The following is a 24,738-nucleotide window of genomic DNA, read 5'->3' as shown; positions in this document are numbered from 1 at the left end:
ACCCCCCCAACCCCCAGCTGGCTCGGGCAGCTGGCTAAATAAACCAGAGGGTGCCGTGGAGGCTGGTGCTGATGAGGACTGGTTCACCACCTGATGTGAAAGGGGACAGTGCTCCAGCGAATGAGGGGCTGAAAAAAATAACACTCCAGGAAGAAAATATCCTTTTAACACAGCAGAGAAGCTGTTTCTATCAGTAGTTTTCTTTCTATTATTCCTCATAAGCCTTTGATCTGGCTAATTAAAACTATTAAAAATCTATAAACTCTTCCCTTTGTTGGAAGGAGATTTGACTCAGGAATGACACAATGTCTACCAGAACCCATCTAAATGTCCAGTACTGCACAACCAAGAAGCCCTCTCCTCCGACTCTTTCCACGTGGTACAGAGTTCTGGTTGCCGCCAAAATCCATCCTCACCATCTTCCACGGTAATGGAATTGTAGCCGGACACATGGCTAGACCACAGTTCCCTCAAGGTGGCCATTTGACTTCATCTCGCCACTTGCAGGTGGGTCAAAGTCCCAGGGGCATGCAGGGATCCCAGCCCTTTAGAGAGGGGAGGTGCCCCCACACGTGTTCTTTCCCTCCACTGGTTAAACCTCAATGACCAGAGAGACCTCGAAGTCCATATTGAAGACAGTGGGTTCATCCCAAGCCTGAATGTGTGGGGCACAGCCACCCAACAACTTAAAATGCTTGGCTCAATGTGACAGAGAAATACACTTGTTTTTAACTGCATTTTGATGTTCTAAGCCAACTATATACCCTATAACATACCCTACAAGGAAGAACAAAGAAAAAATCATTAAACCTATGACAAGTCCATAATTTAAAATGTGGAAACTGACTTGAGGTATATGAGCAAATGTTCTAGGAAATATAATTTACTACAAAAAGCACAAGGAAATTTTAGGCCATCATTAATTGTAATAATTTGGGAGGATACTTGATCTATGAATATGGAACAATCTGTGATCAGCTTTCTGATGTAAAAGCATGGTTTCTGAATTTTGAAATGTAGACCACATTTCACAGTGACCATAATGAATTCAAAATTAGACAGTGAGAAGAAAATACCCCCAAAAGAGTAGATTAGAATATCAGTTTGAGATAAATAAGGAAAATGATTATCTAAAACACAGAGAACTTACCTGAGAAAAATGCAAGGAATAATGGACTAGGGTGTTAAGATGGTCTTTGGGCAGAGAACCCAAGGCCAACCAAATCATTCCATAGACCAACTACCCTCTGGTAAAGTCCCCTACTAATGAGCTAGACCACAACTAGAGAATGCCTTTATTTACTGCAGACCAGCCCGAAAGGTTTAGAAACAAAGTAGAGAGCAAGGCAATCTGAGATCTCACCCCTCCAAAGCCAGCAGAGAGGAGGGAGTCAGGCAGTCTACTCACACAGGAGTATACCTGGCCCTTTGTTATTCTTCAGGAGAAATGTCCAAAAAGGACATTCCCACATGTGCTCTGACCTTTGTAAGTGCTCTGCCTACCCAGGAGTTCAGTGATCAGTAAGATATTTTTTATCTGATCAGTCCAGATCTGTACTCCTAAAGAATGGAGTGAGGGAGAGGGGTAAAATGAGGAAGTGGATAATGGGGAGTCTGGAACACCTCCTAGAGGTCATTGGAGAGAACAGCACAGATAATTACAATAAATATCAATGGGCTACACTCCTCTATTAAAGGAAGAAAGACTCAAGGATTGGAAATACAAATGAAATCCAACTAGCTGCAAGAGATAATAAAATAAACAATACAATAAGATAATCCTGAAAAAGAAAGGCAAAGTAAAAAATATTCATGGTAAGTTGGGGAGAAAATGGTGAGGGAATAATAAAATCAGATGTAGAACTTAGGAAAAAAATATCACTAAAAAAGTTACAGGGGCTTCCCTGGTGGCGCAGTGGTTGAGAGTCCGCCTGCCGATGCAGGGGACACGGGTTCGTGCCCCGGTTCGGGAGGATCCCACATGCCACGGAGCCGCTGGGCCCGTGAGCCATGGCCACTGACCCTGCGCATCCGGAGCCTGTGCTCCGCAACGGGAGAGGCCACAACAGTGAGAGGCCCGCATACCACCAAAAAAAAAAAAAAAGTTATGGTACATGGATAGATAGATCTACTCACTCCCAAAATATAATAATTATAGGCACTCATTATAAAACAAAACTCTTATAAATAGATGGAGTTTCTAAAATTATAATTATAATGGGGGATTTTAGTATATTTTTCTCTGATAGGTCAAGGCAAGAAATAGTAAGGAATTATAGAGGAATCAAATAATAAAATTAATAAGCATGATTTAATACACATACACTGAATTTATCAAGGTACAAACAGAGAATACATACCTTTTAAGAAAATCTATTAAAGTTTAAAAAGCTGATCAAATATCGGATAAAAGCAAGCATGAATAAATTCTGCAAAACAGAAACTGTACAGATGATTTTTTTAGTATAGTGCAACTGAATGAGAAATTAGGGTCAAAAGGATAAAAAAGTGGGAAATTTTAAAATATACATCTGAAAAAACTCTTGGGTCAAGTAGGAAAACTAAAATTGGACACTATCCAGACATCAACAAGAACAGTACCTATCAAAACAGATAATGCAATAGATGCTGTATTTACAGGAAAATTCATATCCTTAAATGATTTCGTCATTAAATAAGAAAGAATAAAAACAATGAACTAAAGCATTAACTGCTAGAAGGTACAAAAAGAACAATGAAATACACCCAAGGAAAGCAGCGGGGAGGAATCAATAAAAGATCAGAGCAGAAATTACAGATTTAGAAAGGCAGTAGAATTGACATCCAAGAGATGGCCAGCAAGTCTGATTCTAAAAAGCAAAGAGTGCTCGCTTTGGCAGCATGTATACTAAAATTAGAACGATTCAGAGAAGATTAGCGTGGCCCCTAAGCAAGGATGACATGCAAATTTGTGAAGCATTCCATATTTTTATAAATTAGGAGTTTGGGATTAACAGATACACACTACCATGTATAAAATAGATAAACAACAAGGACTTACTGTATAGCACAGGGAACTATATTCAATATCTCGTAGTAACTTATAATGAAAAAGAATCTGAAAAAATATATATATACCTGTATATACATAAATGTGTATATATACACATATATATAACTGAATCACTTTGCTGTACACCTGAAACTAACACAATAATGTAAATAAACTATATTTCTATAAAATAAAGAAATAAATAAAAATCAAAGACAAACGCAAATACACAGAGTGATAATAAAGAAAATATAGTTGCTAAGAAGAAAAGAGATTTTTAAAAGTGTGAGAGAACACCATGTGAGACGATGCGACTATTACCAAAAACTTCAGTGAAATGGAAAATTTCTAGGAAAATATACATAATGAAGATTCTTTTAGGGAGAAGAAGAAACCTGAATACACCAATAACTGTAGAACTGGAGAGGTTGTCAGAACAACACCCCACAGAGGCAGTCCTGGCTCAGAGGGTCTTCAAGGAGGGGAAGGGCCCCATTTCCACCTGCCAGCCACACCCTCACTCACCAGGAAAGCAGGGGAGTAGTCCTGGCTCAGAGGGTCTTCAAGGAGGGGAAGGGCCCCATTTCCACCTGCCAGCCACACCCTCACTCACCAGGAACACAGGGGAGAGTTTCCCTACAGAAGATACAAATAGCAGAATTCTTCTGAGTTTGTTTTGGTGCAGAAGTTCAGGGGAAGGGAATTAACATATATTTAACATCAGTAATGCTAAGAAAAAAGGACATGATTTTTACGTCATTTTATTTTGTCTAACGTTTCTAACCTGGTCATACGCCAAAGGATCGGTACTGAGGAGGACTGCGCCCAAGAGAGAAAAGGGAAAAAGCAAATCAAATCATCACTTGGTTAGGATCTGCCTGGTCCTGTGAGGAATTCCTTTAGAGTTCCTGCATTGGTCAATACTGGAGCCACTAGCCCCATTTAAATATAATTTTAAATTAATTGAGATAAAATAAAAAACACTCAGTTCCTCTGTTGCGCTGTCTGTATTGTAAGTGTTCAGTAGCCACAGGTGATGGCTACACTGGACAGAGCAAATGACGAATTTCCACAGTCACGGAAAGTTCTACTGGACAGGACTGTCACATGCTGGACCTTGATGCAACTCTGTGTGACCAAGATCCATTAAGTTTCTCAGGCTGAAACACCTTCAGTTAGTTAAATACGCTAAAAACGGTGGAAATTCATGTAATTTAATATCTGGAGTAGAGGCTTTCTAATTTCAGCCAAACTGTAACTGATTCATTTAACACTAAACAGTGTTCAATGCCTTAGATGTTTTATTTCTGGGAAAAAGTAATATCTAAGCAACAATATCCATCTGTATGATTTAACAAATTAATGTAAAAGAAAAAATTTAAAAAGGAAGAATAAAGTGTTATTCATTAACTACTGTAAATAAAAGTATTATTAGTTTAATATTAGAGGCAATTAGATGAGAATATTTCCTAAATTAATACAAATACATAAAATTTCAAAAACAAAAGGCTCTTTCCTCTCTACTGAATTGCTTTGTTTCTTTGGGCTGGTGTCTGTTTCCACACCTTAAGCAGCACTAGGATCCCTGCGATCTCTGCTTATCATGCACTGGGTACTTGGCATTCAGGTATATATAAGTCACAGAAACAGTATTTTAACTTAGGAAAAAAATCTTTTAAAATTTGTGTAAATTATATCTTTAAAAATAATATTTCAGATTTCCATCCTCCGCCCCGTCTCCTCTCTTTAAAATGAGTGGTTACAAGTGTGGGTTTTGGCACTCAACTGATCAGGTTCAAATCTCAGTTCCACACTTACTAGCTATGTGACCTTGGGCAAATCACTTAATTTTTCCTCTCTAAATTTCATTTTCCCTATCTCTAAAATGAGGAAAATGATTGTAGCCACTTTTAGCCTTGTGGAGAGGATTCAGTAATATAAAACAAGGGCTTCCCTGGTGGCGCAGTGGTTGAGAGTCCGCCTGCCGATGCAGGGGACACGGGTTCGTGCCCCGGTCCGGGAAGATCCCACATGCCGCAGAGCGGCTGGGCCCATGAGCCATGGCCGCTGAGCCTGCGCGTCCAGAGCCTGTGCTCCGCAACGGGAGAGGCCACAGCAGTGAGAGGCCCGCGTACCGCAAAAAAAAAAAAAGTGATAAAATAATATAAAACATGGAATGAGCCTAGAATAGTTTCTGGACATAGGAAGTGCTCAATCATGTTATAACAGTATGTATTTTAATAATAATATGATAATGATTAATATAAAATGCCATGACTATTGTTAGTATGATTAAACCATTTCAGTGCTGCATTTACACTCTTGGAAGGTCTGTTTAAACATTTGTCACTCTTCCGATATTACTGAGAACTAATTTCTCAGGGTCTGTACTAACTGCTGGAATTAAAAAGACAAATGCAACATGATCCCTACCCTGGAGGAGCACAGAGCCTACTGGGAGAGAGAGACACACACATGTAAACAGATAAATCACACATAACCTGGTTAAATGCCACAGCACAGAAGTAAGGATGGGGCACTGGGGGCGGTCAGAGGCTGGAGGGACAACTCTGCCTTGGGGAGCGAAGCTTTTGTCGCTATAATGCAATTTATTCTGGAAGATGTACAGGACCTTTGAGAAATGATTTCCAACATAAGTAGATTTTTAAAACTACAAATACTGGTCAAGGAGACCATTTGCATATGCAAATCACAGACATGTAGACACCCTGACACACATCCATACCCCTGACTTAGAAAGTATGGCTCAGAAAGGAAGAAAGAAAGTTAAAATGTTTCCATCAAAAAAAGGTGGGGAGATAAGGCCTGAACATGGGTGGAATAAGCCATCCCCTGACTGGCAAGTACTGCTCCCGGGCCCCTGGTTCACTTCTCCCGGTCAGTCTGGTTCACTTCCGCTGTCTGCAGCGAGAGGCAAGAGAGTGGAGACGGGGACCAGAGGAGATGTTTTCTTCCTCCCACTCTTCACCTACATCCTCATCTCCCTGTGCCATGGGGTGGAGAAAAGATTTGGGAGGTTGGGCAGCTGGAGTGCTGAGCGCCAGGGCACATGTCAGAGAACCTGAATTGGTTAGAAGATTCTCCAGCTAGGAAGATAATTGTTGGCTGAAGAACAACCAAGGCCTCGGATCTGGGCTCAGACTTATCATCCACATCTCTGGCCAACATCCTCAGCAAACTCAACGTCCATCACAATGATTTATCTGATGTCTTGAACTCACGTCCTTCAGCTGTCTCAAATCTAATGACCTCACTTAACTCCATGGCTTTGTCATCCACTACTAAGACCCCAAACCTGCTCTCACCCACACTGGTATAGATTTGTCATCACAGTACCTGACTTATAATCCACTCTGGATCTTTCCGGTACACATTCTAGCTGGGGATCTGTGGTTAATCACACCAACACTGCATTTACTAACACATAGACCTTCGTACTGCTGAGTTCTACTCAAGCCCACCAAGTCAAGTCCCAGTTTTCAATCACCTCCTACCAAGTAAACTCTCATGCTTCCCTTCTGTGTTCAAAGAGACATGTTTCCATATGACTAGGCCTACGCCAAGCTCATGCTTCTTGACCATGGCTAGATCTTCACTACCACTCCCCAGTTCTTTTATCCATTCCTTTTTCACTTCCCATTACATCTCCCATCTTGGCCCTGACTTGTCAATCACCAAATCGCCACTCCGGAAACACCTTTTCTTCCAAGCAATGACTTCTCCACCTATTCTACTGAGAAATCTGAGGCAAGTCAGGATGAGTACTGACATCTAACCCTCCATCTCAAATGCTATCCATCTTGGTTTCTTCATTAAAATAATATCTGACTAGTCCCTGATACTCAAATTCCCAGTAAAATATTTGTGAAGATTCAGCACAAAAGATGACAATTCATGAGTCTGAAGACTGACTGTTCACCCAATGGCCAAAATATCAGGACATTTTCTACCTACTGTATGGCCAATGGAGAAAAGAACTGGGAAACATATTTGGTCACTGACTTTGTTGCCCAAAACAGAGCAAATCTGTGGTCATTACAGAAAGCTGGATGGCAGTTTATTTTTCTCTTCACCACCTCCTTTGGGCTAAGAAACACTGGGTCTATATGAAGAATAACAATAAAACATCGGGCATCATCCTTTTACTGCACAGGTACTGCATTTTAAGGTAGTCCCAACCATTCCAGCACCTTTTCTTCTCTCCAGGAACACATTGGGCAAGATGTGGGGAGGGAGGGAGACAAAGTCCACGTTAGAAAATGCAGTCTTCATAAGCAATGTGCCATAGGTAGGGAGACAGACCGGAAGGGTCCTGGTAGCAGAGCACCCTGGGGAACATGGTTTTGTCAATATGCCAAGCTGCCGGGCGCACCAAAGTGTGGTTGGGATGGGGGGAGATATAACCTTCTTAATCTCCATCCTGTTCTTTAATCTACACAGATGGTATTTTCTCAAGCTTATGTAAAGAGCTAAGCAAACATTATTTTAATACTCCTCTTCCAAGCAGACTGCTACCTGGAGCCCCCTAAGTCCTGACTGTATGTATAAATTCTAGAGCTACTCATTCAGAGCAGCAAAAAGCCAAGCACAGAGAACGTCCTAGCTCATTCCAGCAGAGCTTTACAAGATAAATGCCACCTAGATTCTGGATATTGATCAGGGAGCTTTGCACAACCACTGGCCACCCAGATGTTTGGTTCAGAGAAGCTGCAGTACCCAAAAGGACAATGAGGGCTCAGGCCATTGTACATTCTGTCTGTTGAAAATACAAGGTCTGAATAGCTCTTTGTTTTTGTTTGAAGATTCTGTAAAAAGGAAAAAAAAAAATCACCAACATGGGAGTTATGAAAAAAAAAAAAGCTACATATGATCCTGAAAACTAAAAAAGGAAGCTCATCGTTTTTTACTATGAAACCAAAATAAAAGTTTAGAAAAGCAGTTGTTGTCCTCAATAAGACAGAAGACAATTTTTGCAACAGGCGTATAAAGCTTGTGGAAGCGGGCAAGATAAAAGAGGACAAAATATGCAAATGTAGGATTAAAATCCTCATTGGAGGAGGAAAGCAAAACATTTACTGTAGAAAACAGAGACAGTAGGATGTTTATCATTTGAGATGCCTTTCCAAAATGAAAAGGCACAAAACAAAATGAAAATAATGAGAAAGAAAAGACAGCTACAGAGGACAGAAAAAAGATCTTCCTTATCGTTTCAAGGGGAAAAAATGAGCAATAATCAAAGATATATCTGAAGAAAATATTCATCTGTGACGTAAGACCTGGGTCCAAGATTTGCAAAGATGCAATATTTTGGGAAAAATTGGTGAGAAGAGAAAGACACAGAGAAACTATGGGAAACATTTTTAAAATAAAAGAATAAAGAAGAAGGTTTGAGACAGATCCAGGCAGAAAAGGTTTCCGAGAAAGAAAATAAACTAAACTGTCTCAGGCTTCTTTCTGAACACTAAAGGGCAGAAAGTAACTGTACTGGCTTGAATGGTGTTCCCCGCCCCCTGCCGCCACTTTACATCCACTTGAAACCTCAGAATGCGCTCTTATTTGCAAAGAGGGCCTTTGTAGATGTAATTAAATAAGTTAAGATGAGGTCACTGAATTAGGGTGGGACCTAAGTCCAATGGCTGGTGTCTTTATAAGAGAAAAGAGGGAGACACAGTTACAGAAATGCAGGTCAGGAGGCCATGGGAAGCAGAGATTGGAGTGATGCAGCTACAAGCCAAAGGATGTCAGGGATTGCTGGTAACCATGGAAGCTGAAGAAGCAAGGGAGGATTTCTCCCTCGAAACTTCAGAGGGAGTGTGGCCCTGCCAACATCTTGACTTCAGACTTCTAGCCTCCAGAACTATGAGAGAATAAATTTCTGTTGCTTTAAGCCATTCAGTTTGTGGTAATTTGTTACGGCAGGCCTAGGAAAACAATACAGTAACAGATCAAAATTTGTGAATTTTTTTGAAAAATAAATTTATTTATTTATTTTCGGCTGCATTGGGTCTTCATTGCTGCGCGCGGGCTTTCTCTAGTTGTGGCGAGTGGGGGCTACTCTTCGTCATGGTGCGCGGGCTTCTCATTGCACTGGCTTCTCTTGTTGCGGAGCACGGGCTCTAGGCGCGTGGGCTTCAGTCGTTGTGGCACGCAGGCTCAGTAGATGTGGCTTTCAGGCTCTACAGCACAGGCTCAGTAATTGTGGGACGTGGGTTTAGTTGCTCCACGGCATGTGGGATCTTCCCGGACCAGGGATTGAACCTGTGCCCCCTGCATTGGCAGGCGGATTCGTAACCACTGTGCCACCAGGGAAGTCCCCAACATGTGAATTTTTAAGAGAGAAAGGTGATGACTCAGAAACTTAAAAACCAACCAAGCTGCTCTTATGGAAGGCATAGCTCAAGACGTTCTCAGACACACAATGATTGGGAAAAGATAACCCTCACATACTGCCTAAAAAACTTACCTGGAATTGCAGGAGAAGGATGCCTGCAACCATGATATTTACTATGGTTCTGGAGTCCTAGCCAGTGCGTAGCCAATCAGACATACAGAAGAAATAAGAGATTTAGATGGAAGAAGACAAAGTTGTTTGCGGAAGAGTATCTATGTCTTCAAAAAGAGACTACTTTGTTTTTAAGTAAAGAAGCACAAAAAATATATAAAGCTGTTTTGTATATAAATTTAATTACTAAAGGGACACACTAAATCTTAATAGTGATTATCCATAGGTGGTAGGATTACAGACTAATTTAATTTTCCAGTGCTTTTTCACTATATTTCAAATTTTCTATAATGAGCATGTATTCCTTTTATAATCAGAAAAGTCTGTTTAAAAGTATATCGGCATGCATGTGCACATACACACACAGAGGCTGGAAAGTAATATAAAAATTTAAGAAAAGAAAAAAATTGATCAGACACCAGATGTTTAGCAAAATTGACCTTTTAGCTAATACATAGACATTTGGCAGTGAGCTAGATGCCACTGGGGATACAACAAAAAAGAACCATGAGTTCTGCCCACTGAAAAGGTATGAGAAATGCACACAAATAATTTCAGTGTAAAATATGACAGGTGCCATAGAGAAATGCAAAGAATTGCAGGGTTCTAAAGAGTGAAAGATGATTTTCCCATAGGGGAATCAGGTAAGGCTGCATGGAAAACAGCCCTGGTAGAGGCGTATTTCAAGAAGGCATTTTAGAAGGACTGAGAGGCATAAAAAAGCCCCAGAGGCCTGGGTGACGGTGAGTAAAGGCCTATTTGGCTGGATCATGGGCCAGAGGCGTGAAGGCTCCAAAGACTGGTTGGAGGCATTTTTGGAAAGCTAAAAGCTCTATTCCATAAGCAAAGGAGAGATGTGAAGGCTTTGGCTTTTTGCTGTTGTTTTGTTGTTGTTGTTATTTGTTTGAAAGCATAAGTATGATGCTGACAGAGTGGGACATTTGGGAAAGTACTCTTTGTAGCATTAAGGAAATCATCCCCCAGAATCAGGTTAACTACAGCTGAGAATTCTGACAAACTGGATGTTCTTATCAAAACTTGTTGAATGGAATCTTTGAGAAGTCAGGGAGACCAAGAAAAACTGCTGGAAGCTCAGAGAAGGAGGAAATGACACAAATGTCACTCCAAAAAGGGAGTTCATAGAAGCAAACACGCCTGTCCTTTTCCTATTCCTATCTCCTTAAGAGATCAAATGAGAAACATATAAGGAATTAAAAGTCACTTTCACAATGGAAGCTTGTAAAAAAAATGCACACTATTTGGTTCACTCCAGACATGTCAAATCAGAGCCTGAATGTTAAACAAATTCCTCAAGTGATTTTTATGCGCCGTAAGGTATGAGGGGCATTGGAGCGCAGCCTATAACAATGGGGAGATCACAGAACTTTTAAATAACTACAACCTACTGTGCATAAGACAGGGGAACAAGCTCTGCAACTTACTAGTTGTGTGACTTTGGACAAGTTAATCTCTTTGAACTTCAGTTACCTCATCTATAAAATGAGGGTAACAAAAGTATCTATACCCCATCAGGTAGTTGTGAAATTTATATTAGTACATATACATAATACATATTTCCATGCATACATATATATACGTATATATGTCTATCTACCTATCTATCTATCTATCATCTCCTCAAAAGACTGTCTGGCATTGTGAGTGCACATCCATGTGAATAAAAGCAACTTACCCATGAAATCTGTTGAGAACATATAACCAACAGGATTTGGTAAGAGACTGGATGTGGGCTATGGGTGAGCTCCTGGTTTCTGATATTAGCAACAGAAGGAAAGGTAGAGCCATTTACCCAGTGGTGTGGGTGGGCAAAGAGCAATGACGGTGAGTTCTGTAGTGGGCGTTTTAAGGTTCAACTGCCCATGGCAATGTCCAGTGGACATTTGGGCAGGTGGTCCTATATGCTGTGGACAGAGACCTGGGAAGAATATATGGATCTGTGAGTCACCAGCCTAAAGACAGTACCTGAAGCCATGGGGATAGGAAAGATGATGAGGGAGAGCAGACAGAGTGAGAAGAGAACCCTGAAGAGCAACCAAATTCAAGGGCCAGGCAGACAAGAAGAGCTCCCTAAAAGAAGCTGAGACGGTGCCGTAGGGAGGTAGAAAGAGAAGTACGGGAGAGTAGAGGCGCAGACGCCAAGGGAGGGGAAAGTTTTAACAGGGCACATGTGCAGAGTGGGCCTGTGAGCTAAAGACAAAACGCGTCACCTGGATTTGGTAGCAGAAAGGTCTCTGGTGACTTTGGCAAGAGCAGGCTCAGTGGGAACAAGAAGGGGAAGCATCCAAAGGCGAATTTGCAAGGGAATTTGTGGAACTATCGCGGGGATCAAAAGGAGAATTTAGAGTGGCTGAAATGTACTCCCAACGTAATTAAAAAGTCTTCACATCTATTAAGCAAACACAGCCTGAGATTGTATTTTAAAAGACTGCAACACAGCGAAAACCGCGAAAGACCAATTAAAAAGCTGAGGCCAAAAAGCATACAATCCTTTTCTTACACATAAAGGAACCCAAAGTAACTGCTTTAATTAAATATGTAAAATAGTTCAATATAAAAATAAGAATATTCGTTGTGGCATGAAACTGGGAGCCCTTTTTGGTAAGTCAGTCATGGCAGAGGCTACACTGGATTTGGGCATGACTTTCCCTAACTTCACCCAGTGGGGGAAAAAAGGGGAGCAAATTTTAAAACCACAGATATTCTCCTCTCCTACAAAGAGGGTGAAGCTGCTCCAACCCAAGGAATGGATGTGTACCCCAACAAAATAGGGACTTGCCCCAAGACAGGAGAAAGCCGAAGACAAGTGTCTCAGCTTAGGGGTGCTGAGACAGACCCGAAAGAAGCCTCAAATGCTCTGGGTCCCATACCCCCGGGGAAATTTGTCCTAAGTTGCCTACCAGAGGGCAGCTAATAAGTTAAAAGCATTAGACTTGGTTCTGAGGGTCTAACAAAGAGCTATGACTGTTCAGAGCCCACATGGTGAAAGGTTGGCAAAAAAGTAAGATTCATTTTCAAGGTAACAGCACTAAAAGGGTGTTTTTCAAATTCTTGGGTCTGTGTTCATGGCTATCAAGTACTACATTTTTGATGGTAGGCCTGCCTGAATTCAGAAGTAAACACAGGTTCTTAAAAATACCTTTCAGAAAACTGAAAATACTTTGTATTCATAAGAGCAGTATACAAGGGTATATAACATTATATATATATATAATGTTAAAAATAAATTTATTTATTTATTTATTTATGGCTGCATTGGGTCTTTGTTGCTGCACGCATGCTTCCTCTAGTTGCGGAGAGCGGGGGCTACTCTTCATGGTGGTGCGCAGGCTTCTCGTTGTGGTGGCTTCTCTTGTTGCAGAGCATGGGCTCTAGGCATGCGGGCTTTGGTAGTTGTGGCATGCAGGCTCAGTAGCTGTGGCACACGGGCTTAGTTGCTCTGCGGCGCATGGGATCTTCCCGGACGAGGGCTCGAACCCATGTCCCCAGCATTGGCAGGCGGATTCTTAACCACTGTGCCACTAGGGAAGTCCCAACACTATATATGAGTAGCTAATAATCCAATATTTGTATAGAAACTACAGAAAAAGTTCAACATACAGATTAAGTTCAAAGGTCATCTTCCAGTAAATATACATTATGTATATAGGCAAATATTATTCTTCTAACTTTTTTTTTTTTTTGTCGTACGCGGGCCTCTCACTGTTGTGGCCTCTCCCATTGTGGAGCACAGGCTCCGGACGCGCAGGCTCAGCGGCCATGGCTCACGGGCCCAGCCGCTCCGCGGCACGTGGGATTTTCCCGGACCGGGGCACGAACCCGTGTCCCTGCATCGGCAGGCGGACTGTCAACCACTGCGCCACCAGGGAAGCCCAAAATTTGAAAGTATTTTTATAGTCCAGCAGAGTACTATATCCCACCAGGTGAAGACCACTGGAGTCACAGAACAAAGACCCCAGGGTTCCAGCAGCAGGTGTAGGAGCCAGTGGTCATGAGCTGAGCTGAGGGCGCCGCGGCAGCAGAGAGGGTCACCCGGAGGAGGACGTGGGGCCACACAGGAACGGGAGACTTGTGCGGCCACGAGGAACCCAGCGTGAGCTACCCAGGCCCGCCGCTACCCAGGAGGAAGTGGAGCGTCTGCAGTCCTAGTTTTGAAACTAGAGAGCATGCTGGTGCCAAATATCGTTGAAATGGCTGTTTCCAGGGTTGATTTTGCCTGGAAAAGTTGGAGGACTTGTCTGGTATTCTGATTACAGTGTGTGTTTAGCTAGTTGATTTGGAAGACTTTTGGATCCCAATTATCCAGACCATTAACACAGGGCTCAGTGCTCTAGGTGGTCACCAAACGGCTGGGCAGGTGATGCTAATTCTCCCCAGGTGTTGTTGATCCTAGGAAAATAGTTCATGAAAGCACTAATCAAAAAGTAGGGTAGGGAGGAGACAAGGGTCAAAACCATTCTATAAACTAAGCTACCATCAATGGGGGACAGAGGATATGCTGTTAAGGGCTAGAAGCTGAATACAGATTTTTTTTTTTTTAATTTATGCTCTACCTTATTCTTTAGAAGAGGTTTAAAGCAGCTTACTGAAATGTATCTCACTCAAAGGGGAAAATTAGATACAGAACAAATTCAGAACAAGGGAAAATTAGGTGTGGGTAAATAACCTGAAAACAAGAGAATAAGTTTAGGCTGCATGTTATAAAGTCCTTTAAGGCTGTTAGAAGCAAGCCATAAATAGGGTCCTGAGCTTCCTAGAGGCCAATGCAAAGAGGAAAAAACCCAGCCAGCCATTTAGAGGATTCCTACTGCCTATAAGGTTAACAACAAAGCTGCTTTTTGGTCCCGGGAAAACTTTTCTCATAGGCCCTCTTAAAGGAGACACTGTGTGACAGACAGTGAAAAATCCTTGAGAAAAATCCTTAAGACCTTCCTGCAAGAGACGCACCATCCAGATCCATATGGCTCTTTCCTGCTCTGTCCATCAGTGCAAGTTAAAGGCGTAACACCAAGGCACAGATCAAGAAAAGCAAGACTAAGAGGGGCCAAGAAAGGCACGCCAAGTGTTTGCAGCTACCTTATGGTTGGGCCTAATCCAGAAATTAAATTTAAACCATTTATGGCATGGACATCTCTTAGATAATTCTTTATGAACATTCTTCTTAAAATCAAGCTTTTGTTAAGATTTGGACCTAAGAGAGTTCGAAATTATGTATTTGAGCTAAAACCTCAAGCAGAGCTACTCTATGCTGTTGATTAAGGACAGAGATGTTTGCTCTAACAATCAATCCAATTGCCTTAGGAAACAGCCTATACGTGGCAGAGCTATGACAGCACAGGCTCGTAGACTGAGAGATTAAGCACAGGGGCTCTTGGAGTCAGACAGACCTGGGCTTAAGTGTCACCTCTACACTCACTAGCCGTGGGATCTCTCTGAGATCGTCTGATAAACGGGAATCCATTCAATGTCCACAAATGTCTTCTGAGCGTCCACAGTGTGTGGTGCAATCAAATAACATCTACTGCCCATAGTCGTTTGGGAGGATTACATAGGTAAATGCGTCTAAAGTATTTAGCCCAGTCACTGGTACACAGTAAGCACTCAGTAAACAGCAAAACTAATAATAATAATAAAATAATAATCATAATAAAAGATTTCTGGTTCCATTCTCATGCATAAATAATTATCTGAGTGAGGTCTTAAAGTTCTACATTATGGAAAATGGTTGCAATAATTTTAGCCTGGAAAATGTTCCATGTCGGCATTACTGATCATCCACAAAGGCATCAAAAATGTTAAAAAGAGCACCAGAGTTTTTAACCACGTTAACTCACCGATAACTCCAGATGAATGTTATACCTTGCAGTACCTACATGAGTCAACCAGCTATCAAAGCCTTAAATATAAGACAGTTAAATATCAGAGAACATCTGCCAAAATTATGATTCTAGTTGTAGGATGTAGAAGTCTTGATGTTTTGATGTTCCTAAGGGAAATATGCTGGTACCTTCACTCATCTCTCAATTTAGTGATACTACATAGAATATAATTCTGCCATAAAATGCCTCTGAAAACAAAAAGCCTACTCAACCCTGTAGAGTATTAGGGATGCTGGGCAGGCAGCTAGCTAAATCACTCATTAGCCAAGAGTCGTGTTTCTGCACAATAGTCCCACAGGCGTAATTCAAGTTTGTGCCTGAGCAAAAATACAAATTACTACGTATCAGACTTCAAAGATCTTCACATAGTCAAAACCTCAAATGTTAAAATCTGCAGATGCCAACCAAATTCATGATAAACCTCTCTTTTGGCTGTGCTCAGTACAGCCAGACGTCCTTTGAGGCCACCCCGAGTTCATAACAACAAACCCATGCTATCCTCACAGAGTCGCATTTATATGTGTCTCCCTGATATACCAGGGGAACATGCAGCTGATCCAAATGCAGGCTTGAGTCATTAGGGTACAAGTTTTAAAAGGAATGGACAATATACCACCCTGTTTCATCCAGACCTTCCCCAGAAGTATCCAGATGTGGGGTTATATAAGGCTCTCAGCAGCTGGGCTGGGCAGCGGAGAGGTCCATATGGCGCCCATAGCAGTTTCTTACCCAATGAGTCAAAGGCCAAGGAAAGATCAGTAAAAACTACAAACAATCTTATCCTGACAGATTTCAATATAAAGTAAAGAAGAATGGTCGATGGGGTAATAGCTGTGCCTTGCTTAGAATGCTGCCACGACAGACCAGACTTTCAATTCATCAAGAAGAAAAAACGGCGTATGTTTCAGATGGAATGCACTGCAAGCTGATGAGTCTATACTGGGGAGGGGGAATCAAAGAAGCTCGTTTTTCCCTCTTTATTTTTGACGGGTTAGGCTACTCTCTAATTCCAACCAAATTGAACCATTCATTCATTCAATTAATATTTACTAAGTTACTAATGCTAAGCATTGTGGTTGGTATGAGGGACACAGTGGTAAATAAAGAGCCATGATTCCTATTTTTAGAGAGTTTATAATCCATATCATTGTTTATGGGATTAAAAAAAGTGTCAGGGATAATAGTCCACTGGCAGAGGATGACATTTTAGCCAGGTGCTTTTAGTTTGAGCTTTTAAATCATCTACTAGAAGAGGAAATATTGCAGATACATGTGAGGCCTCCTTCCCAGCTTATGCTCTTTGAAACTGATTTTTCTCTATATCCTTTTCAGAGAGAATCTGCCCTATCCACAAACTCTGCTGAGGGTCTAGGAGGCCGCATTTATACCACATGATCCCACTACCCTGAACTCAACTGTTTGAATCAGGGATAGATACCTGAATCCAAGAAATTAGGGTCCAAGAATGAACCCTTCACCCTATGACTATAAGGGGCGAAAGGGCTGCAAGACCAGGGGATTGGGGGACTAGAAATCAATTTAGTAATAAAAAACAGTGAATGAGAACTTTGTATGTGCCAGGGCCTTGCCAGGGCCTAGAAATCCAACAATGAACAAGGTTCACCCTCACCTCTAGTGGATGAGAGAGTAGTTAGTAAACAAATAAATATCAGTTGTGGGAATTCCCTGGTGGTCCAGTGGTTAAGACTCCGCTCTTCCAATGCAGGGGGCCCAGGTTTGATCCCTGGTCAGGGAACTAGATCCCACAGGCAGTAACTAAAGGTCCCACATGCCATAACTAAAAAAAATCCCACATGCCGCAACAAAGATTCCGCGTGGCACAACTGAGACCCGGTACAGCCAAATAAATATTTTTTAAAAATCAATTGTGATAAACACCATTGAGAAAATAAAGAGGATGCTGAGTTAGAGAACAGCTCGAAGAGAGAATAGTAAGTGCAAAGGACAGGGAGGAACTCAAATTGTTCTAGAGACCAAAATCAGGCCACTGAAGCACAGTGAGTAGCATGAGAGACGGTGGGAGAGGAAGGTAGAACAGGGATCACGCAGGATCTTGTAGGGCTTTGTAAAAGGTCTGGGCTTGCAGTGCAATGGGCCACAGAAGGGATTTAAGAAAGAAAAGACGTTGTATTGTCAACATTTTAAAACATCACTCTGGCATAAGGACAGACATATAAATCAATGAAACAGAAGAGAAATCCTAGAAATTAACCCTTGCATACATAATCAATTGATTTTCGACAAGGATGCCAAGACCATTCACTGGGAAAAGGACAGTCCTTTCAACAAATAATGCCGGGAAAACTGAACATCCACATGCAAAAGAATGAAGTTGGACCCTTACCTTATACCATATACAAAAATTAACTCAAAGTGGATCAAAGACATAAATGTAAAAGTTGCAACTATAAAACTCCTAGAAAAAAACATAGGGGGAATCTTCATGACATTGGATTTGGCAATGATTTATTGGATACAAACACCAAAAGCACAGGCCACAAGAGAAACAAACAGATAAACTGGACTTCATGAAAATTTAAAAACTTTTGTGCATCCAAGGGCATTGTCAACAGAATAAAAGTACAGCCCACATAATAGATGAGAATATTTGCAAATCATATATATCTGATAAAGGATTAATATCCAGAATATATTAAGAACTCCTGAAACGCGACAACAACAAAACAAACAACCCAATTTAAAAATGGGCAAAGGACTTGAATACCATTTCTCCAAAGAAGATATACAAATGGCCAATAAGCACATGAAAAGATGCTCAACATTATTAATCATTAGTGAAAGGCAAATCAGAACAACAATGAGATACTACTTCATACCTGTTAGGATGGCTATTAAAAAAAAAAAAAAAGGAAAATAACAAGTGTTGGTGAGAACGTGGAGGAACTGAAGCCCTGGGGCACTGCTGTGGGAATGATGTAAAGTGGTGCAGCCGCTCTGAGACTAGTTTGAGAGTGCCTCAGAAAGTTAAAAATAGAATCACCATAAGATCCAGCAATTCCACTCCTAGTTAACATACCCGAAAGAATTAAAAGCAGGGACTCAAGCACATACTTGTGTAACAATGTTCACAATAACATTATCCACGATAGCTAAAAAGTAGAAACAACCCAAGCATCCGTCAATAGGTGAATAAACAAAATGCGGTATATACACATGATGAAACATTATTCAGCCATAAAAAGGAACGAAATTCTGATACATGCTACAACATGGATGAACCTTGAAAATCTGACACCAAGTGAAATAAATCATACACAAAAGGACAAAAATTGCATAATTCCACTTACATGTATATGTAGAACAGGCAAATTCAGAGAGACAGAAGATAGAACAGAGGTTGCGAGGGGCTGGGGAGCGGGGGGAATGGGAGTCATTGTTTAATGGGTACGGTGTCTATCTGGGATGATGAAAAATGTTCTGAAAGTGGATAGTGGTGATGGTGGCATAACCCTGTGGATGTACATAATGGCCCTGAATTGTACACTTAAAAATGGTAAATTTTATGTTGTGTATATTTTTACCATGATAAAAAGAAGTATTAAAAAAAACCCACCGCTGCTGGGGAAAAATGGACTGGAGAGAGGCAACTGTGTTTTCGGGGAAGCTGGCGTGCAGAGAGGAGATTGGTAACGACACGCAGAGAAGAGTGAAGCTGAGAAATCACAGGGACTGGAGAGAAATGAGAATAGCTGCTTGATGGCTTCCCAGTCACATGGGGCCCAGCTGTGCTTCCTGCACTGCATTCTGGGGAGATTCACCCACACCCTTTCCATGCATTACTTTATACCTGAGCTGGACCCAGTGGCTCTCCCTTCTTTGCAAGGAAACCATCCCTGATTAAGGCAGGGAACACAGCTGGGGCAGCTAAGACACACATGGCCTGGAGACTCAAAGTTTGAGGCCGTTGGTTTCTAAAGGTAGACTATCTCCAGCTCCAGGAGAGCAGAACAACTGGTTTTTTCCTTCTCCCGCAGTGCCCGGCACCGTGCCTGCCCCATGGCGGGAGACTTCAACACACAGCTGTTGAATCAGGGCTGAGAAACTCTCCTGTGAGTCAGTAGAGATCTGAGCTCCACAGTCTCCCACCAAATGTATACCCAATTGAAACCTAGGAACCAAGCCCCTGCATCTGCCCTCATTGCTGATTTGAATGGCCGATATCCTTCTTCACAAGGACTTCTACCTAATTTCCTGAAGGTCAGAAGAAGTTTATGCTAAAATTTCAATTTTACAGAATCCTAAGGACCTCTCTACAAAGTCTGAGTTCCAGGACACCCAAGATCGATTGGGTTCCCAACAATATCCATCAAACCAGGTGTAAGAAAACTTAAACTCGCTTTCTCATGAACTTAGGACGCATAAAATTTTTTTTTTTTTTTTTTTTTGCGGTACGCGGGCCTCTCACCGCTGCGGCCTCTCCCGCTGCAGAGCACAGGCTCCGGACGCGCAGGCTCAGCGGCCATGGCTCACGGGCCCAGCCGCCCCGCGGCATGCGGGATCCTCCCGGACCGGGGCACGAACCCACGTACCCCACAACGGCAGGCGGACCCTCCACCACTGCGCCACCAGGGAAGCCCCGATAAAATGGTTTTTAATTTAATAATACTCTCTTGTTCATAGGCGAGAGAAAATGTCTCCTCTCTAAAACACTGGAGTCAGAATTTCAAGAGATCCTCTGATGGCAAAACTGGAACTTGCTCATTGCATCTTTCCCAACCATTGCAGCCTCTAGCGCATGTCATTTCCAACGCGGGGAAACTAGAAACAACCTAATTTTACAAAAGGAAGGAAACTGTTCCACAGATAATTGTTTATCACCTTGTTGGGCTATCATGCACCAATTAAAATGGTAACTTCAAAGACTACATGACAAGAAGACAGTTACAAAATACAGTTAAATGAAAAAAGAGGAATGCGAAAGTAAATGTATAATTTGATTACAGCCATGTAGAAACGGCTTTGGAGCTATAAAAATTGGAAGGTACCAAAGGAGATGAAAATACTTGATTCAAGGTGGTGAAATTACACATGGAATTTTAAAATGTATTTAAAAGTTACTTTATAATATTTAAAAAGTTATAAACACACACACACACACACACACACACACACACACAAAATCATGGCTCTAGAGTAAAAACCTGAACAGATGGATTGAAGAACTTTTGCTCAATGAGCTGCCTCATGAGGCTGGGGATAACTGATGCCTAGTCTAGGATTCAGTAAGGCAGGGTTTCTTCAAGGGTGGTCCTGCCACCAGCAGCATCAACATCATCTGGGAGCTTGTTAGAACGTGCAACGGTTAACCCCGACCTACTGAACTTGAAACTCTGGGGGTGGGATCCAGCAATTTGTTTTAATAAACTCTCCAGGTGATTCTGATGCCTGTTCAAGCTTGAAATTGCTGCTCTGAAGTACGTTCCCAGTCTGATATTCTGTGATTTCCATAAGTCTATAAAGGGTTCATCCTACACACCTACGTTGTCTCCCCCAGACACCACTCTCATTGTTTACAGAGCTCCATACTCATTAGATCACGTTCAAGTCTTTACCTAAGAGTCAAGGTCCTACTTTTGCTACCAAATTTCATCTTTGCTGCTATAGCTAGTTAACAGGGACTGTGCTTACGTGCATCATCTCATTTAATCCTCCCGGCAACCCTATAAGGTAGATAATATGAATAAACCCCATTTCATAGATGAGAAAACTGAGGCTCAAAGAGGTTCCAGATCATACAACTAGTAAATGATGAAACAAGAATGAATTCAGAGCACAAGCTCTTAGGCACCCCTGGGGTTCCGAGATGTTTACAAAGATAATAACTGATGGAACTGGTATGTGAATGCAGGCCTGCCTGAGTCCAAAGCCTAGCTGTTGTGTAACCACTATGCTCTGCTGCCCTACACTCTCTGCTGGGCAGGACCATTTGCTTGCTGCCCTTTGAATCATCACTGCCAAGAATCTTGCTGTGTGCAAATATCTACTGTCTGTCTTCCTTGCCACCAACCCACATCCCACAGCCCCCATAAGGCCTTCCAGGCTGCTTCCCCGAGATGCCTGGCTAGAATGGGTTGCTCCCTCCTTTTCCCAACCCCCACCAGGCCCTATCTGTGTGCTTCTCGCAATATTTGCCAATTCCCACTCTGAATTGCGGTTATGCACCCGCTCTTTCAGGAGAGGTGGTGGTCTGAGTTGGCACGGTGTCACCAGTGACTCACACAGAACAGGCATTGATTGAATCAACCAGTGCATCTTCTACGTGACCAAATTCATTCTTTAGATATATTATGTATATCTTATCTGCCCAGCTGGAGGACAGTAAGCTCCCTAAGAACAAGGACCAAATCTTTTACTTAATGCATATTTTCAAGAATATACCTGGGGCAGGTACACAGTCAAACCTGTAATATATGCTTGAATTCAAGTAGAATGCTGCTGGTACATGATTCTGGCATATTTTTTTTTACTTTTTAAACCCTGCAAGAATGCAGCTTATATTAATCGGGGATAACTGGGTACTATACAAATGGATCCCATCAACTCAGTTTTTGTAAATAGACAGAAATAATAAATTTAATGTTTTAATAGCCAAGAGAATCTTATGAGCACATTTTCCTGAAAATCTGTTCAAATTTCCATGCAGTTTGTTCATTTCTTGTGGGAAAAGAACTCACAATTCTGTCTTTTAAAAAACTGAGGCTATGATATGCCTTCATTATGCCTCTTTTAAAATGAAAGCATACAATTAAAAAAAAATCATAACACAATCCCCAATCTCTCTCATTAAAGAAAATATGGATATTTTCATTCCAGATATCTATTACCTATCACAGTCATTTATCTAGCCCAACACATATACTTTTAACAGGAAAAAAAAGAGCTCGTAAATATTCTAAATCCTATCACATACCCAGAGAGCAAAGGTACAGAAAAATCAGAATATGTATTACAATAATATTTAAACCACAAAAACTAGATTTAGAAACTTTTAGGAACAAGATAACATAAAAACAGATGCTACCTTTCTTAATTCATAAATGATTTTATTTAATTATATAATACCATTAACAGAGAAAAATACCAAGCCACATGTTTTAACACACTGAAAGACACAGATTAAAAGTACGTAACAGTAAAAACACACAGATAAAGATGATCAAATTATTATAGCCCTTCAATAGTCATTCATTCCCATCCAGTCCTTATACTGTACTCACATGGTCTAACAGTAAATATACAACAAAAGATCTGAAGAGCTTGGCGATCCTCTCTAAATCAAAATCAATGTTCTACCACTGAACAGACAGTGTAAACTTACCAGCTCCACAGATCCATAATGTTTCCTACTGAAATCCCCACGTCTACAGCCTAGGTCTTCCGAGACAGAGCTGGAACAAAAATGCTTCATCAGTATTATACATAGCGATCTGGCCACAAACCTTCTGCAAAAATCCACTACCATTTGCAAAAAGGGCTGCTATGGAACAGGCTTGCCCAGCTCCTCACTGCAGGGGAGCCTCCTTGCAACAGACACAGTCCTCAGCAGCCATTGCAGAGCCGGGCGTTCATGGAGCCCTCAGTAAGAAGAAAAACACCCGAGTCATCCCTGGAAGTATAGGCAATGATTGAATTAAATATTTAGTCATTTGGAATCGATTGACATCTCCCAGGCTACTGGTGGTTTATAATTTCATTTTGTATAACCAACGAGAGAAAACCTGCAGTAAACTTGAGGCAAGGGACAAAGCTTGCAATTATCTTTCGTTTAAGAGAGGCTCTTTGTCCCAAATATTCAGCATAAAAATAACCAGCATTATGGGATGCTATACAGGAGACATAAACTTTAAATAGGAGGGAAAAAAAAACTTCAAAATCCTGGTAGGCCCCACGCCCTCCCCTTTAATTTATGACAACATGACAATATGGAAACAGACTAGGACTAACAGAAAAATGTAAAATTCCAACTTCCAAGTATATTTAGTTTTTTTTACACGGAAGTAGCTAATACTTTCCTGCCCCCTCCCCTCAGAAAAGGCTTAAATCAGATAAGAAAAATCACATGCATTGTTGAGGAAGAGTAATTAAAACAAGGGCAAAATTGTTACTGCATTTGCATCTTGAATGCATAGTTACACACTCAAAAGACACATCTTATTGAATAGTTGGCATATATAGGACCTCAAGCAGTACTCATGAAACCACCGGAGATCCACAAATACAAACAGTTTTAATAAGTTGGTTCTAATATGTCATGCAAATACTCTAATAAAACAGAAAATAAAATTCCCCAGGAATTATGTGTTTAATATATCCCAAATATTTGGGATCTAACATGCAAAGAAAGGTGCATTTAGTACCTTTTCATCCTTCCTTAAAAGGTAGGCTACATTTTCTAAATTACAGCCCTGTTGGCACGTTCAGAAAGAGACTGATTCTGATGTTTCACGTCCACAGAACTGACTCTCTGCCAGGTCACTATTTGATAGGCTCCAAGAAGGACAGCAAGGGAGAAATGAGATTAGAGAGTCTAATGGTATTCCGCTTCCTCCATTTCACAGGGATGGCTGAGTTCATCGTATTGGAGAGATTTAACCTTTTGTAGTCCTCACTGCCTTAGCTGAAACCATGTGACAAATTAATGAATGCAGCTTGGAAGGGTGTCCTAGATATTTACCCAGGCTACCTTCCTGCTTCTAGTGACATGATTTTCTACCGAAAAATCTCTGAAAGAGATGTAAAAACTTCCCTCCGTGGCCTGCTCCAGTGTTAGCTATGTCCCCTATGTCCATTTTCTTAGCCCTTTTTGAAAACGCTCCTGGAGAACACTTCCATTGCCTTACATAACAGTTTCAAGATCCTTCCCCAGCGCCCCGAGTTACCGAGAGGGAGTGGGCTCCGGGGAGGGAAGTGTCCACGGGCTTGGACAGAGGTCAGGCACAGAGCCGATGCTCAATGGCTGTTGACTGAGCGCTGTCTGCCCAGGCCTCAGCCCACCTCATCAGTTAAGCCAGGCCCATGACGCAGTCACCAACCGCAGCAGCAGTGGCTTCTAACCCAAATGGCCAACAACATGAAAAAAGCAAGGATGCCGGGCTCTGGGTCCCTCCCTGTGCTGTCCTCAGCACCACAGAGGGGGGTCCAAGACACAGTGCCAGCTCCCTAACTTTGCCAACAGCCGGAAACAAACACAAAAAAAGGTGACGACCCTACATCCTGGAGCAGCCACCTCCTTAGAAGCCTCATAG

The 24,738-nt window shown here is 41.6% G+C and overlaps 1 protein-coding gene and 1 non-coding gene across 2 annotated transcripts in view; one reads left to right on the top strand and one right to left on the bottom strand.

Annotated features, from left to right (window-relative positions):
* Positions 1-23,079, bottom strand: part of GARNL3 (GTPase activating Rap/RanGAP domain like 3) — a 104,288-nt gene extending 81,209 nt beyond the window's left edge. The window contains exon 1 of the mRNA XM_024762528.1: positions 22,812-23,079. Coding sequence (XP_024618296.1) covers positions 22,812-22,955 — 144 coding nt within the window. The 5' untranslated portion in view covers positions 22,956-23,079. The remainder of the gene's footprint in view (positions 1-22,811) is intronic.
* On the top strand, positions 2,864-2,970 carry LOC112411570 (U6 spliceosomal RNA). The gene has a single exon (XR_003005653.1). It is a non-coding gene; the product is annotated as a U6 spliceosomal RNA (small nuclear RNA).
* Positions 23,080-24,738: the final 1,659 nt, after the last annotated feature.

Source organism: Neophocaena asiaeorientalis, unplaced genomic scaffold (assembly GCF_003031525.2).
Source record: "Neophocaena asiaeorientalis asiaeorientalis breed wild unplaced genomic scaffold, Neophocaena_asiaeorientalis_V1.1 scaffold78, whole genome shotgun sequence".
Lineage (NCBI taxonomy): Eukaryota > Metazoa > Chordata > Mammalia > Artiodactyla > Phocoenidae > Neophocaena > Neophocaena asiaeorientalis.
Note: the sequence above shows the minus strand (reverse complement) of the source record. Positions and strands in the feature narration are given on the sequence as shown.